At 47.8% G+C, this 17585-nt stretch overlaps 1 protein-coding gene across 4 annotated transcripts in view; it reads right to left on the reverse strand.

Annotated features, from left to right (window-relative positions):
- Positions 1-17585, reverse strand: part of TRAF3IP1 (TRAF3 interacting protein 1) — a 60597-nt gene that overhangs the window by 21440 nt on the left and 21572 nt on the right. For 2 of the 4 annotated variants that reach the window (XM_025984350.2, XM_025984346.2), the window contains 7 exons: positions 17331-17432; positions 15552-15572; positions 14576-14660; positions 13837-13920; positions 12789-12912; positions 12547-12583; positions 9930-10006 (listed from right to left, as the gene is read on the reverse strand). In XM_025984350.2, coding sequence (XP_025840135.1) covers positions 9930-10006; positions 12547-12583; positions 12789-12912; positions 13837-13920; positions 14576-14660; positions 15552-15572; positions 17331-17432 — 530 coding nt within the window. The remainder of the gene's footprint in view (positions 1-9929; positions 10007-12546; positions 12584-12788; positions 12913-13836; positions 13921-14575; positions 14661-15551; positions 15573-17330; positions 17433-17585) is intronic. The other 2 variants (XM_025984347.2, XM_025984348.2) reach the window with 2 other exon arrangements.

Genomic DNA, 17585 nt, shown 5'->3' on the forward strand with positions numbered 1-17585 from the left:
AGTTCCATAGTGACAGTTTCAAGTTACACTCAATTTCTATTTGCTTAACCGGTTTTATTTCCTACTAGTTTCGACTCACTTCATTAAATACTAAGAGGGGAGGGACACCTGGGTGGCTCATTTGATTAATAAGCATCTTCCTTCTGCTCAGGTCATGATCCCAGGGTCCTGGGATCGAGCCCCACATCGGGCTCCCTGCTCAGTGGGGCGCCTGCTTCTCCCTCTCCCACTCCCCCTGCTTGTGCTCTCTCCATCAAATAAATAAATAAAAATCTTTAAAAAAAAAAGAAGCAAATTAATTCCAATATATATTTTTTAAGATCTTATTTACTTATTCATGAGAGACACAGAGAGAGAGGCAGAGACACAGGCAGAGGGAGAAGCAGCAGGCTCCATGCAGGGAGCCCGACGCGGGACTTGATCCCAGGACTCCAGGATCATGCCCTGGGCCGAAGGCAGGTGCTAAACTGCTGAGCCACCCAGGGATCCCTACGTTCTTTTTCTTCTAAGTCTTTGAAATCCATGGCGTGTTTTATACTCACCTCTCTGCTCAGTCTGGCCTGGCTGCTTTCCTTATGCCCGCACACCCAGGGTACAAGTAGGGTCCAGAGCTGTAGGTTTGAGGCTTCTTTTCATGTTTACTTTTCCTAGTTAACTAGGGAGACTGTCATAGGCAATTTTTCCCCCAAGAACCCAAGAGCAGTAATTTTTTTTTGAGCCCTTGCATTATCCAGATCAATCGTGCCTTATTTCTATATATGTAATGCCAACCTAAGTAATAGAATCCTGAGTCAATCTGCTTCTCCACAAATGCTATGATGCTATGACTATCGTCCCCTCTTCTTTGGACATTTAGGGCCACAGAGCAAATCTAAAAGCAAATCTGACTTTGGTTCTTTTAAGAGCCTACTGTTTTTCACACCATGTTCTTTCCTGGGGCACGAAAGCCCCTGTGAGGGCAGGCCCATAGGGGGTGAGGTTCCTGCTGTGACAGGTGCCTTAAAAACAAACAAACAAACAAAAAAAAACCAGACTTTGTTTAACATCCCACGAAGCTAGGTCAGAAAGCTTATCATTCTTATCACACTTTACTTTGCAGTCTGTATTACTGTCCAGACTACAGTTTCCGCGTTGGAGCAGAAAGCCACGCGGCTCCGCATCGGGAGTCATGGTGTGAGGGGCTAGAAGCACACCCACTGGTCAGTGTGGGGCTCAGCACAGCCATGGCACCTCCCCACCGGGCCCTGTTGTCCTCCAGAAGCATCGTGAGAACATCCACCCTCCAAGTGTAGGTGTGCTTATGTCACTCTGCCGCGTGCTGCCTCACATTGGACCGTTCAGTCCTTTCCATCTCCCTCTGTCTCTTCTAACTTTTGTTCCATTTGCTGAAATTCATCTAGTCAACAAGTCAGCAATTTGTTCTCAAGTGGTCTGGGGGTGCAGGGACTTCCTTGTATTCCACTCCTAACTTTTCTGTAACCGGACACAAGAAGTCCCTGGGGCAGCACAGCCACCGCACAGCCGAGCTCGTGGCCCCAGCCCCACTTGGCAGACGCTCACCAAAGGCTGGGACACTACGGTTCCTGCTGCCACCCACACGATGGGCCATCGGGGAAGGGGTCCATCCCAGAACCCGATCTGCTCCCCCCACTGGAGGCTGAACGCTGCACAGAGACCACAGCCAACAGGAGGCCAGCAGCAGAGACCCCGCAAGGACAGGGCAACGCGCTGCGTCTGCACCTTGAACATCACAATCAGTCATCTCTGAAGTATCCAACAGTTCTAAAAAGTGCTCTTCACAACTCTGAATGTCTGACCTGCTTCTAAATCTGCTTTTCCTCAAGAGTTGCTTTTAAGGTTGTATAAAAACATTAACTGTATTTGGTTTGCTTGTTAGTATTACATTATTTTCTATCATTTTTCACTGCAAATGAACTCTTCACGGTACAATAAAGCTTTCATGAGCTACCTGGAATCTTAGTACCAAAAAATATTAATATTTGGAAATTACTCTCGAGTTTCAAAATATAACAAATAAAACTTTTAGAATGAGTCTTGCTTGTAACATGGAGTGTACACGGAAGAGCATACTTCAGAGTATGTGTTCACATATGGTGTATTTACAACTTATAAATAACTTAATGTCTAAACTAAACACATTTCTATTTTATCTTAATATCTTTTTTTTTTTTTTCCTGTAAGGGACATAAGCATAGTCTGTGAAGTGTAAAGCTTACGTATGGCAAGACCCCGAAGTAACGCTCAGACCTGGCCTCTCTGACACAGCTCTCCAAGGGGTTCCATCAGTTACTAAAGGGGTCCCGGCTGATGGGGAGGGGTCTTCAACCAGAAAGAAAGGTTTGGAGAATTCCGTCAGGAAACCTCGATAACGCACTACTATGAAAACCCGTATGTGCATCATTGCTACAGGTAGGAAACGAGTCCTTTCATGCCGAGCGTTTCAGTTTTTTATCACTGTAGAAAGTCCCTTGAAACCCATCTCCTGCAGAAAAAGGACAAGGCTGTGTGACCGGCTGGCCCACGTCCGCTCCTCCTGAGTCTCTCCTCCTGCCCTCAAGCCTCGAGTTCAACTGCACCCAAGCAAGCCTGACTCAGCAGCCCAGCCCGTCCCTCCAGCACCAGCACACTCTGCTGGAAGCCACTCTTGACGTCAGAAGCAAACAGACAAGAACGAGAAAGAGAGCAACCAGGAAAATCAAATGAATGTTATTTCTCAGCACAAATGGGTAAGTTTCAGAAAGGACAAAAATAACTAAGAAATAAGAAATAAAGTTATCAAGAAATCAACTTGTTTAAAGAGAAGCCAAAGAAACATGGAATTTTAGGGTTAAAATAATTCTGGAAGCAACTGCTCCACCTAAAGCAGAGAGAACCCCACGTGTACCTGTGTCCCAACACACACCTGTGGTCCCCAAGCTGCCCGTGTGCCCAGGAGCCAGATGGGAGGTGGAACGCAGGCCTGGAGCGCGAGGTGGGGGTGACGTTAAAGGCACAGGAACGCAGCCCGAGGGAGGAAAGCTGCCGTGGCCCCCACACCGCGGTCACTGGTCACTGGTGGAACCACCAGGGCAAGCAGGACACCTGGCCAGCAACACCGCTCTCAGGGGGGAAGGAAGCCAGACCTTGCCTCCAGCTCACCCAGGCTCAGGGGTACACCTCTCCTCTCCAAGGTCCCTTCCCCCTGGACACACCTTCCTGACATCTCACCGGGTACTTCTGACCATCTTCAGGCCTCTGCACACCAGTGAGAACAGTTCAGGGGGCCAGGGCATCATCAGTCGCGGGGTGGCCACAGCTTCCAGAATGTGTGCTGAATCCCTGCTGCTCCATTACTGCTCCCTGCACAACCTGTGTTTGTGTCGCTGAGCTTCGCCCATCTGTTCCAAGCCCTGTCAGTCACTTGGTCCTGAATTCTAATCCTTATCAGCCACTTTTCATCCTGGGGCTGCTACATCATCACTCCCTCCTCCCTCCTCTGTGTGCCACAGTGCCCATGTGTCCACACCAGCACCTGCACCACTTAGCACCTGAATTTACAGCTAGACTCAGGCTGTCAAAAGTCAATCAAAGTAAAGATTTGTTTATGCAAAGCAAACAGGATATTGATCAGGCCAAACTGAGTAAACCTCGAAAAGTGATAAATATACGATACAAATGTTAAGCTGCTATTTTTTTGGGGAAAAATCTTTTGAGAGAGAGAGAGAGAGAGAGAATGCAAGGGGGAGGGTGGCAGAGGGAGAGAGAGAATCCCAAGCAGACTCCATGCTAGTAGGCATGGAGCTTGGCCTAAAAATAGTCTTTATTCATCATATTATCATTCACCGAGTAGACATACTAACCAGAAGGTGAGGACCATTCAGTTTGGAAATGTTTGTCAGACTAGAGCTGGTCACAGTTTTATAATCCTTAAGTCTCGTAGACATTTTTCTTCAGGTACAGTATTTTGATATTTTATCCACATCAGGACCTTTGTTTATACAAAGAAGGCCTATTTACTCATAATTATCTTCACAAAGTTCATATACATGTAATGTCTTGATAGTTTCCATTTTCATGGTCTATAATATATCCATGCCATAGATCTGTAAATATTTTTAAGTGACATTGTTGATTATTTGCTGGCAGCAAGTTTATATCCAAAACCTAAAATCCCCCATGTGCATGTTGGAAGGCACTGCAATACTTGGGAACATAAGACAATCACCTTATTCCCTAGAATAAATAACTCACTCTTAATGACTAAAGTCCGTGTCGGCAGCTCCCCAGTTTGGCTGCTCAAGTCTCATCAGTGAAGAACATCTAGCATATGTCCCTTTTCTTTCTTTCACAGCTATTTAAATGCAAACAGTGCTTCTAGCAAAAATAAAAAATTAAAATCCATCCAATAATACCAGGACCACAAACATCCAAACTAAAAATACTCTTCTTATCAGGTGCAGACTTGCAGTTAAGGAGGGATTCGGAGGCAGCTTTCTCGAAGAGGGTGCAAGGGTTTGTGATGAAACGGCACCACCTAGTGACCCAAGTAAGAAATAACCTAGCGATCTACTCGGATCACACAAGCAAGAGAATTAAAATCGAAATCCCTGCCTTTCCTGTAAGAGTTGCTCTAACAATCGTTCACTATTTGTTACTGTAACTGAAATACACCATGTTCAGGGTAAGGTCATTTTACTCATCAACAGTCATTTCAAGATACACATTCCCAAATACGTGCTCTTTCGGATGACTATCCACAATCCCTACTGCCACCTGGTTGCCACAGGAGGCCCTTCTCACAACCTTCACCGAGGAGGGCAGTAAATCCATGCATTCACGTCAAAGTAAACACAACGCCAAGCTCTCATCTGAAGACACGTACGGCCTCCAGAGGCTGCAGTTTACATGACCAAGAAGGCGGAGCAAGTAAAATCACACAAACTTGAAATGAACTAAAAAGGAAACTCAGAGAAATATGTGACTTCAAAATAAAGAATTTCAATGAAAAGAGAAAGCATCTGCAATTTACACTCGATTAGAAAAGACACGACACGAAGAAGGCTAACAGAAGAGCAGGTAAGCGGGGACAGCAGATAAGGAATGAGAAGCCGTGGCCAGCACTTTGCAGTGAGAGAGCTGTCTCTGAAGTCGCTGCTATCATCTAAAGCATCTTCGTTTATAAAGTTCAAAAAGCAAGTACTTTTAAAGCAGAAGAAACGCTAATAAAACTGCTTTTTTGGTTGTTTTTCAACAACGTCTTCATAAATCTGAAGGAAATAAAATGCTGGCGTGAGCTAGTATCTTACTATTAACAAAGTTTATATTTCCTCTGGAAAAGACAGCAAGTCGGCCAGGATAATGAAGAAAATGCTCAAAGCAGTCCTGATGTGCATATTTATTTTGTAATGTATTATTCAAGTCCATCAGTACAGTAAGAAATAGCTTTCCTTCAAGCGCCACTCCAAAGGCAGGCCGCAGGGATGGCTCCACTGCAAGCTCATTATCTCGTAAGCACAGAAAACAGTGCTCCCTCCAAACAATGAGAAGCACCCAGACTAGAGGCACAACATGATTTACATGAAAACCAGAGTAAACATCTACCATCTGAATTTTTAAGTGAGACAGAGGGAAGACAAGCAATTACTATCATGACGAGCACGTACAAGTCAATAATGACAACAGGCAGACGTGGCCTATGCGTTTTGAGCGGTCTTATCGTCGCCTCTCTGCAAAATCAACCAGGGCCACTGGAGTCTGGCCCCAAACACACAGAGCAGACACACTTTGCAAACACTTGGAAACACTTATAAAAACTGACCTCAGACTAGGCCACAAGGAAAGGCTTAATTCCAAGTAATAGATATCATACAGACCATATTCTTTGAACATGAAATTAGAACTTGTCCACAAAAAGACTTTCTAAAAATCCTTATGTTTCAAAACTAAAGAACAGGATCCTTAGGAATTTTGAATATTAATATTTAATAAATTCAAATAAAGCATGCTTAAAGAAAAATGTATGGCCTTAGGGCGCCTGGGTGGCTCAGTCAATTGAGCATCTGACTTTTGATTTCAGCTCAGCTCATGACCTCAGGGTCATGGGATCGAGACCTGTGTCGGGCTCCACTCAGCATGGAGTCAGCTTGGATTCTCTCTCTCTCCCTCCCTCCCTCTGCCCCTCCCCCGTGCTCAAGTGAATTCTCTCTAAAATTAATTTTAAAATTTTAAAAGAAATGAATAGCCCTAAGCATATTCATTTCATATTCATTTCAAAGACTAAAAATAAATGAACTAAGTATTTTACACAAGAGACTAAAAACGTAAATAACCAAAGAAATTAAAAGGAAAAATAAAGAAGAGGAGAAATCAATGAAATGAAAACAGAAGTGAGTATCTGCAAAACCAGAAGCTGAGTCTTTGCTAGAGGGTGCGTATTTCAATAGTTTCTTTCTTTTTTTTTCAATAGTTTCTTTAAAGTCTCATCAAAGAAAAAAAAGACAAAATTTTTGGAAGAAAAAGAAAACTTAACTATAGATATATTTTTTAAATCATAAAAGCATAGTTGAAACATCCTTATGCCATGACTTTGTAAAACATGAACAAAACAGTTCCCTGGAGAAAGGCTGGGGAGGGCACGGCCCGGACATTGGTTTCTGCTCCCCCTCCCACAGCCAAGCTTCCTGCCCCGTGTGCAGCCCACATGTGGGAGATGTGCCGCTTCCAGAAACCCTCGGCCCCCAGCCAGGCAGCCAGCTTCCTCCGCTCACCCACGTGCCTTGCAAATATCATTTTCTGCACATGCCAGGCAGCGAGAAAATTTGGCAAACTCTAGTCTGTGTGGAACCTGATTGTTACCTAAGCAAACCGATGCCTGGAGTAAGGATTTCACTTCACTGTCCCTTATTGGCAAAGATCTGGCCAGTATCACCTAAGTGGAAGTAGTACGTACAACTTCCGAGAAATAGTCTAGAAGGAAAGAGGCATGTTCCTCTCCTTCTCTTCTTCCCCTTCCCTCCTTCCTGCTGGATGGACCTGGACAGCCTCCTTGGACCGCGAGGCGCCCTAAGGCACAGGGTCACACATTGGCCACAGCCACCTGCAGACTCTGAGTTGTGAGCTAAAGCACCTACCACCTCATTTAAGCCACTAATGCTGTAGATCTCTCAATTCCAAAAGAAATAGAAAAACGGAATATACCCACTCAGGAAACTGACTTGTAAAGCAAAGAGAAAGGATTAGCTCAAATGATCAGAAAAGCTAGTAACACGGAGACTTCAATACTAAGAAAAGAGCCAAGAGAAGGAATCAGCAGTCACGACCAAATCATAATCAGCCATTAAGGAAATGCATATTAAAACACAAAGAATGTGACCGTTCCAAGCACTGATGCGGACAGGAAAAAACCGGAACTCTCACAGGCCGTGGTGAAAACATAAGTGGTACGACCACTTTGGAAAACACTGGGCAGTTTCTTAGAAAGATCAATATTCGCTGACTATGTGAGCCAGCGGTCTTGCTCCTCGGTATTTACCCCAAGGAATGAAAGTGTTCGTCCACGTGGAACTCGTATGTGAATGTTCTCCACAGCTTTACCTGCAAGAGACCCAAACTAGAAATGACCCAAACACTCATGACCTGACAGATGGATACACACACTGTGGTGCATCCAGACAGTGCACTACCCAGCAATAAAAAGAAATGAACTGTTGATGCCTGCTGAAAAACAGATCTCAAAATAATTGTGATGACTGAAAGAAGCCAGGCCAAGCAGGAGCACATGCCCCCTGACTCCACTCAACTGCAGTTCTGGGAAACACCAACCACAGTGGCCAAATGCAGAGGAGCAGCTGCTGGGCCCTGGCGGGAGGTGGCTGGGAGGGACCCCACAGGCCGCAGGGCATGGGCCACTGCGGGGTGGGGCGGGGAGGGGGATGCACAAGTTGACCATGCTGCCTGTGGACGGTGCACACGTGGAAGACTCTTGTTCCACTGGGACAGTACCTGGGGACAGCCACTTGGAGGACTAATTTGGCAGTACCTGGTGAAATCGAAGCTCTGTACGTGCTCTGGCACAGCAATTCTGAGCGTGGACACAGACTCTAAAGCAGGATCGCAAACTCCAGCCCCAGGCTGGGTCCTGTTGTTGTGAATAAAGCTTTACTGGAACACAGCCACACACATGGTTTACTGCTGTCTACACCAGGGCTGCTTTCAGGCTACATCAGCAGAGCTGAGAAGCTGCAACAGACTGTACGCGGCTCATCAGCCTAAAATATTTACTATCTGGCCCTTCTCAGAAAATGTTTGCCGACTGGTGCTCCGAGAGACACTGGCATCTGCATGCCAGGAGACACATGAAAGGAGTTCGTCAGAGTTTATAACTGTGGAAGGCTGACGAAACCTATGTCCACCATTAAAGGAATTAACGAACAAACACTGGAATACCAGTCATCAATTAAGATGACTGAACTAGACCCCCAGGTATCCACACAGGGAGGGTCTCAGAACATAATGGTGCCCAAAGAAAGTGATCTGCGTCACATGCCAGCAACAGGGCAGCACTGAAAACTCACCCAAGCAGAGGCAGCTGTGTTTAAAGTATGGCTCACAACAAGTTTGTCCCTGTGGCTGCCCTAGGGACAGTGGGGTTGGGGCAGAGGCAGAAAGGACATCAACTTTTCCTGTACGTTTTAATTGCTTTTATTTTAAAACTCTAAGCTGTTTTCAGAAGACCAATCAGTGAAATTTAAATCTGATGTTTATGAGCGTACTACGGAAAACAGAGCAGAGCAGCCTCCTTGTTCCCTGTCTGCAATACACATCACCCGGACTCTGAAGCACTTACTAGCTGTACTTTTCTAAAGCAGCAAATGTTCACCACTCAAGGACATTTTTCCCTTTTATCTTCTAAAGTCAAAGTATGTACTCTGAAATTTACTCTTCAGACGAAAGCCTAAAGCACAGACCTTGTGTGCATCGCATAGCAAACAGGGCTATAAAATTTAAACCAACTGAAGCTTCAAAGGTTGCCTACATTAACAGCCTGGAGGGACACACTCACGGTTTCCGACTGGGTCCCAGAAATGCTGCCAGGGACACCAGGACAGCCCCTCGGGCCTGTGAAAAGGCCTATGACATGAAAATTTCACAGCACAGACAATGGACCACAGAAAGACCATTCTCCTCCCAGAGGAGCCAATGGTGGTGCCGTGGAGTAGAGCCCCGGGGAGCCCTCTTCTCCTGGGACTGTTCCGGGGCCCCCCTGAGGTGGCTCTCAACTGCAGAGTCCCCTCCCTGCTGTTTCAAGCCACATCTTCATTACAAACCCGGACATCTGAGGCAGAATTATCTGTGCGTGTGTGTAAAACTTCCTGGAATTGTTGGCTGCTGCTGAAACTATCCAAGAAACATCTTTCTGTTACAAAACCAGTAAATGAAGATATATTCTTATTTTTTAAAATGACTATAACAGAAACGTAGCTGTGACATTTGAGGCCTACTATGTGGCTGGCAAGTATTCGCTCAGGGTCATATGCTCAGGGGCAGTGGCTGGCCAGGAGCTGTGGGTCCCAACAAACAACATCCCACAGCTGCAAGAAAGACAGCTGGCAGGCCAGGGATAAGCAGCACCTGGATTTAAAAGCCAGACTTGAAAACTCCCTGGTCTCTTAGTGTGGAGGCAGCCAGGGCCAGGCGGCCAGCCTCCCGACTCTGCAAGCAGGGAGAGGGACTGGACGAGGCTGGAAGGGGACAGCCACGGGATCAGAGCAGAACAGGCCCTTGGCCTGGACTCCTGAGCCCTCACCCAGGACACGCCGGAGGAGCCCGGAATTTTCTATCCTCCCAACCAAGGAGGAGGTGGAGCGGGGAGCTTTAAAGTGTGTCAGCGGACTCTGCTGATGAGCACATTTGCAGGCATCACTCCTTACCTTCTCTCCAGGTCTGGGTGACCGCTGTAACTTCTCATAATCTTTCTTGGTCTCCAGAATTTTTTTCACAAGTCCTCCTGTTGAGAATCAGTGATTTTATGTTATTCTCTAAACACTAGTTTCTTGTTTTTCCTCTTTCTATATTCTACACGGCTTCAAATCATCTTTATTTGCTTGGAGTCTACAATAGTCTAATACAGCTGGTGGTAGAAATTAACTATAAAACTTCAGAGTGTTTCAAAGAAATCAGCTCCTCAAAGGTTAAAAAAAAAAAAAAAACATTGGAAACAGAAAAGAATTATGAGGACACGTAGATGGACATTCAAACATATAGCCACCTTGTCACAAACAGGTGTGCCAACTCTGTTTCTAAGCACAATTATTCCTTTTATATTAGTTCAAGAGCCTTCAACTTCCTTTTAAAAAGAAAATTTGCCCATGGGGGTAAATATCATACAAAACATTTTCTTTAGAATACTGTCTCATGCAAATGCACATCCATATGAAATTGGCTGCATACGCCCCGAAGCACCCGGATGGCAGAGGAGGGCTCAGCTGTGAGCAGCAGTGAGGATGACTTGTCTGTGCTGCTGGGGGACGAACGCCAACACACGATGCCAAGTCACAACAGCAAAACAGAGACACGCAGATACTGCTAAATGCACACACACACTCCACGCACATGTACTAACTTACAGTTTTTTAAATCAAAGTATAAGCCATATTTCTTACCATTACCTACAGGGAGAGGGCAGGTGGAGGCCCCAATCTCAGAATATACATTGTTTGGTACATTCCACCTCGGAAATGTATTATTTTACATAAATAAAATCAGATTTTTCAATGCCTTAAAATTGAAACCAAAATGAAACTAATACACCTAATAATATCAAACTGGCAAGCACAGCCCAACAAAGAATTGCTTTGTAACTTTGCAACAGAGTGGTTGTCTGTCCATCCCTGATGGGACATAACCTGAGAACAGACAGACCTGACCTCCCAAGAAACACCCGATAGTGTTTTCAGTAATTGTTGTTGCTAGTGACCGGTGGTGGTGGTCTAAAGATGCCGTGCATGCCATAGGGTAAGGCAAACAGATGGTGACGTTGGGAGCCAGGATTTGGGGCATGAGATAGACACATACATATAAAATAAAAAATTTAGGAAAGACTCTAGTAAAGCTGCGTTGGAAATACCAGTATGAACTTGGATATATTTTCTCATTAAAAAAAAAAAAAAAAAAAAAAGGGCAAGAAAACCCCTGGAAACAATGACCAACCCAGAAGCAACCCGCAGCCAGGCTCCTTGGGGAAATGGGAGGGTTCCAGCTATGGGGCAGGAAATACACAAAATGAGCCTGAAACATCTGGTCGTCTCAGAAAACAAGGAAGCTTCAAAGTCTCCTGGGATGTGTCAAAAGCCCCCAAAAACCACTCAAACAGGCTCCCTCGGTTACATATTGGACAATCTGAACATTAGTGAGAAAGGATTTGGCTTGAAGTGAGGCACATCAAATGTGCTAAAGGAAAACCCAGGACTTCATACAGGTAGGAGAGGGATCTACAGCCATCACCCCACAAGCCCTCCCTAGTCAGCTTGGACGGTGCCAGGACACAAACTCACTGGGAGGAAAACCCTCTCCCTAGAGGCTGCGCTTTGGGGCAGAGGTGGGGGAGGAAGCTCTGCACCACAGTGTCCTCCAGCTAAACCCCAAGGAAGGGAGGGTAGGACGAGAATGTCACCCTTAATGATGCAGGCTAACGTCACGAGCAGACGTCAGGAAGAACCAACACCACTGACTAGCATTCCTGCCCCAAACCTGCATCTCTTCAAGTCTCTGGAACCAAGTTACAAGAATGGAAGAACACGTGAAAAACCTTATCACGGGCATGTAATAAGCAACAGTCAACTGCAGGAAACCCTGAAGGACAACCAGCCAGCTTCGTCAACAAATATGTTACAAGGGAAAGGCAGAGGGACGGGGACAGACAGGCTGAGAGGCTAAGAGATCAATCAACTCCAATGCAGTGACCTTATCTGGATTCTGACTCAAACTAGAAAAAAAAAATTTATAAAACTGGAAAAACTGTGATGATATTAGGGAATTGTTTTGTTTTTTAATATACCACACAGAATTGTGGTTATGTTTTGGAGAACCCTTATCTTTTAGAGATACACGTGACAAGTTAACCAAAGAAAACGGTCTTCTCTAGAACTTGAGAACAGTTAGGGGAGCAGGGGTCTGCAGCAGGAGGAGGCTTAGAGAAAACATGAGCCCATCACTGCTGAAGCCGTGACCTGTATAAGGGGGTTCGTCAGACTACTCTCTGCTTCTGCAAATGTTTGAAATCAAAGAAGATCCTTGGGAAGGGAACAAGTAATGCCACAAATATTGTCAATTTGGGAATGACCCTAGAGGTCTAACCTCTAATGTAACTGCACACCACGTCAGAGGCTGCTGACAGCGAGCTCCAGGGTCCCAGCGCCCAGCACCCATTGTCTCCCGGACCAAAAGCCACCAAGCGAGGAGGCGCCCACCCATGCCGCAGTGACCTGCTCGTGCTCTTTAGACCTGACCAACACCTTCTGCACCACACCTGCCAGGCCCAGCACTCACCGTGCTTCTCCTCGTCCTCTACGTCCACCGCGGGCACCTGGACAGGAGAGCAAGGAGGAAAAAGCTGATTCTTGAAATCCTGTTTCCATAGGGTCTCCTCAAAGCAATGACAAAATTAAGGCAGACAGAAATCTAACTGAAAAATCAGAGGCACGTTTTGTCTCCATCAACTTAAACGCTGGCATATGAGCTCCAGTGTCATCCAAGTGCAATGACAAAAACCGACACTCGCGTTGCCTCACCATTTCAAGTTCTGACATCTCAGGGAGCGGGGGGGCAGCCTCCACCACAAACTGATCGTCTTCCTCATTGTCAGAGTTCTGCGTGTCCACAATCACGCTGGCGACGATTTTACCACTCCCTGTCCTAAAGAGAGGAGTGCTGTTGGTCGCACGTCTGCATCAACCCCATGCATCCCGGGCCCCGGGATGAGAGGAGTTTAGCCACCACCTACCTCTAGAACATCACAAAATATGGGGGGAAGCTGAGTGAAGGCCAGCAGGCCTGCGACCTGGTGCGTCCTGCCCTCTGTGCTGCCCGCCCTCCTCCCTCTGCCCCTCCCCTGGCTGCACTCTCTGGACACCAGCTCCACCTGCAGCCCCTCACCTGGAGGGCCCTATTCTTCCGAGTGGCAAACACTGGGGCAGGGTGGCGAGGTGGCCCCAGACAGCAGCCTCCTCCTGGCCACCACTCCCTGCCTAGCACCTCCTCTCCACCAAGTCCTACCCCTCCCACTACCTACTGTGTCACTGCTTGGCTTCCCTCGGCAACACAACCTGAGTCCACGTCCATACCCGTCTCTAATTCCTGCCTCCTGCTCTATCTGAAACCACTCTGGTCCAGCGTGGTTTGTCTATTTTTTTGTTTTGATTTTTCATACTTCCCTCTAAAGATCACACTTCACCCACAGGTACACCTGTAACACTCAGAGAACCCTGTCTGTGGCCTGCTTTTATATCATTTATGACTTTCTGACCTTTCGTTTTACAAGGCTGTGCAATTTAGCCTTAAATATTTGTTTTCCTCTTTTTTCCCCTCATTGTTTTTAGCTTAGAAACCACCCCCCCACCTCCTCTCAAAGAATAATTTCCCCACGTGCTGTAAAGCTTTAGCTGCATGTGCATGGGCACGTTCTTCTCTTCAGCTAACTGAACTATGTGGTTGTTGTGTGGCCTGGGTCAGGGCCTGACCTGGCTTCCCTTCCCCCGTCAGCTGGCAGTGGCACTGCCTCTGGCCCCCACTCCTGCCCCTACACCCTCCACCCAGCACAGCCTCCCAAAGAGGCCTCACCTGTCAGGCGTCAGAGCTTCCACACTGTCTTGGCGCTTCACCCGGGGAGGTGCTGGTCTCGCACTCCCGGGCCGAGGTATTCTTCTAAACCCAAATATGGAAAAACCAAAAAGAGGATATGACACCCTTGCACATTTCAAACAGGATAACAGAAAACCCAGGTCAACGTTAGCACTAACTTCCCGCCAGCCATCGACATGCTAGTCAAGACACAGTCTGCACAATGTTAAGAACATCCCACTAACGTGAAAGTTTAAAAGTATCCATCTTTTAGGGCACCTGGGTGGCTCAGTGATGAAGCGTCTGCCTTTGGCTCAGGTTGGAATCCCATGGTCCTGGGATTGAGTCCTGCATCAGGATCCCCACGGGGAACCTCCCTCTCCCTCTCCCTCTGTGTCTCTGTCTTTCTCTCTGTCCCTCATGAATAAATAAAATCTTTAAAAAAGAAAGTATCCATCTTTTAATCTTATGTTTTCATTAATTTTAAGGCCCAGAAAGTAATTATGTAAATCTTGGTAATCAAAACATAATTTACCATAATTACGAATTTCCCTAAATCTTTAAACTGGCCTATGTGTAGTAACTTGTACCCAGTATAGGAAAACTAAATAAATGGTACCAGCAATTCCTCATAATTAAGCTCAAGCACTATTTACAAACCGCAGAAGGTGCAGAGAGAAGCATGGGGGTGGGGGTGGGGGTGGGTGGCTGCCTGGGTGTCGGACTGGAGCCAGCACACCTGATGTTGGCTGGAAGCTCGCTCGGCAGCTCAGAACTCTCTGACACCTCAGACTTCTCCGGGCCAGAAGGTCCAACTTCTCCTTCTGAACCATGACAATCCAGTCAGCAATTCACAAAGGAAGAAACACAAACAGGTAATAAGTGTTTGAAAGGACAGCACTCAAATGATCGCAAATATAAACGAGCTTTATTCATCTATCATTTTCATGAAGTTAAAGCAGACATTTCACATCTAGATTTGGTGAAGATCTGGGGAGATGGGTGCACTCAAACCCCGGCAAACACACTGGTTCAATTTCTTAGGAAAGAGAATTCAAAAGGTAGGTTGATCGAGTCAAGGAATTTAACTTAAGGGAGAAACAACCTGAGAGGGATGGACACGTGTGATCCTACGACCGGCCACCTTTTGTATTAGTGGCGGATGCTGGGCCACCCCAGCAAACCGTGGCAGTCCCTCGCCAGACCCACCGTTCTAACACATAACCGAGTGCAGTAATGGGTCTAGTAACACACACAACGGGGGCTCTGGAAGGACATTCATTTATGTTAGAAGCAGTGCTTTTCTTTCCTACTTCCTATTTTTCTGCATTTAAAAACTGTGCTACTTTGGGTATGTACCAAATTATTTTTATGATCTGAATACGGCTTTCTTCATTTTAAAAAAATGACTTAATCAGTAAGTGCAAACCCTAACTATTAAAGCAATCCAATTTGCTCCCCCATCTTCAGTAAAAGGGCTTTGTATTTTAGAAAACAGAATAAATCGGACTTTGAATTTAGGAATAAACTTTTTACTCTGGAAATAATCGTGAAATACATTCTCCTGGAGCATAAGACAAGTAAATTAAATCTTAAAGTGGTATAGTTATGTTTCCTTAAATTACTTTCACTGTGTATAACAAATCTGGGAGTACACGTTGGTATCTACACACACACAATCTACACCAATACACTCAGTTCAGGCCATTGCTCACCTGCATCACTAGGGGAGTCGCCTATTAAAAAAAAAAAGCAGCACGTGAGAAAACCGACTTTTGTGTTGGTAAAGCTCAGTGTATTAGCTAGCAGGACCAGGGGAAAACACACACTGAGCCATGCAGCCATCTGCCAGGGACACAGCCCCGTCCCCACAGCCGTGCCCACTGTCCCACTGTCCCACTGCCATCACTTTATTTTCAAAGATCGAAAGACAAAGAACCAAGAAAACCGTGAATTTTAAAATGCTATTAATGAAAGGAGGCAACAGGGGCATGAGGAGAGCAGAGTGGATCACAGACAAATGAGAGAGATCAGAGATCAAGCAACAGCAGATACGCAGGGGAGCACGGGTCACGACGGGGTGACCACGACCAGGGCCCTCCGTCCCTGGCTCATTAGCAAAGGTCCTTCCATCAGCCCCTGAATGAGAGGGCATCTCTCCAGCTCCCCACGGACCTACCTTCTTCTTGAAGGGCTCCTTTTGGGGCACAAATGGGACCTACGTGGCCACAAGAAAGTGAGCACAGGAGGGGGAGGGGGACTCAAAGTCACAAGAGGATACTGTCCATGTGACACACTTAAAATGCATGACCACATCTGCAGAAGCGCCAATACTGCTCGGGTCCGGGTCAGAGCCAAGGACACCCCAGGAGAGCCCCTCCCTGACTGCAGCCCCACCTCCACACAGGGACCTTTCACACGCACAAGGGCCAGGCCCGGGGTCACCCTGAGGACACACATGCCCACGCAGGAGGAGTGTGCTCCCCAGACACCTCTGTCTGTCTGCTGAGGCAGACTTCAGAGCTCTGTCACTGGTCAAAGTGGCCTATAGAAGGTGGCTCTGGGGACAAGGGGGGCCAGGCATATGGGGCAACGGGAACCACAAGGCCCTACAGGACCTACATGTATGGAACACAGGAGCCTCCCAGAGTCCAGGGCTCACAGGGCCTGAGGAAGCGTGTGGTGCTTAGGAGGGGCCCAGGAATCACGTTTCCAGACTGTGCCCCCAGGACAGGGTGACAGCAATGGGGGACTCGGCTCGGGCTCCTCCCTGGGACGGGGTTGCACCGGGACCAGAGCAGGTAGCCGCAGACCCTCTCCTCGACACCACGCCACCTGGTCTGCACTGGAAGAGCCCAGCACGTGACAGTCACTGTGCAGCCGGGGGCCCTAGACTCCAGACCCCCAAGCGCTCTTCAAATCTCACACCACTGGTGTTGGGGACAGACTGGGGGTCACATGCCGCTGCTGGATCTCAGGGCCGATACCCAGGCAGAGACTGCGCACAGCAGCTTCCCCCTCACCCCTCGGCCGGGGCTCCTGCTCACGGACCCTCGGGTCTTCCCTGGCCCCTTCAGCAGCTCGGCCTCTTTCCCAAAGAGGCGCACAGGCCCCCTCCCCCTGGCCGCTCGCCCGCCAGCCCTGGCGCAGACCTTGCCTGGAGCACCGGGGCCGCCCGTCCCCCAGCGCCCACTGTCTCCCGCACGGCTCCCAACTAGCATGACCTCCCCAGGCCGCTCGCCGCCCCGTTTAGATGCCGGGAAAGATTACGCCAGAGGCAGACTCTCCACGGAGGCCCAACGTGAGACACCGGAGAACACGAGACAGAAGCACCAGGTCAGGGGCGCTCGCAGTCACTCCGGCCCTGGGCCCACCACGTCCCCTGCGAGAGCGGCGGGGCCCGGGAGAGGCCGGTGCCCCCACGCGAGGCCGCCAGGCGCCGGGGGGCCCGGGAGCCCCCGCCAGGAGAGGAGGGCAGGAGGCGGCCTTCTTACCTTTCTGCTTCCCTGCTGGCTCTGGCTCGACGCCCTGGCGCCACAGACTAGCTGAATTATCATCTGAAACACTAGCTGCGTAAATATTGGCTTCCTCGGTTCCTGACACAAAACATCAGAAGGAGTCATCATGACGTGGACGTGCCCGCGGCTGGCCTCGGCGCGTCACTACTGAGAGCACCTGGTCATCGCTCATCCGAGCCTCCCCACACCGGAGCGACCAAAGGCAGCTTTGGGGAGCTTAGACGAGGCCCG

Source organism: Vulpes vulpes, chromosome 9 (genome assembly GCF_048418805.1).
Source record: "Vulpes vulpes isolate BD-2025 chromosome 9, VulVul3, whole genome shotgun sequence".
In the NCBI taxonomy this organism is placed as follows: domain Eukaryota; kingdom Metazoa; phylum Chordata; class Mammalia; order Carnivora; family Canidae; genus Vulpes; species Vulpes vulpes.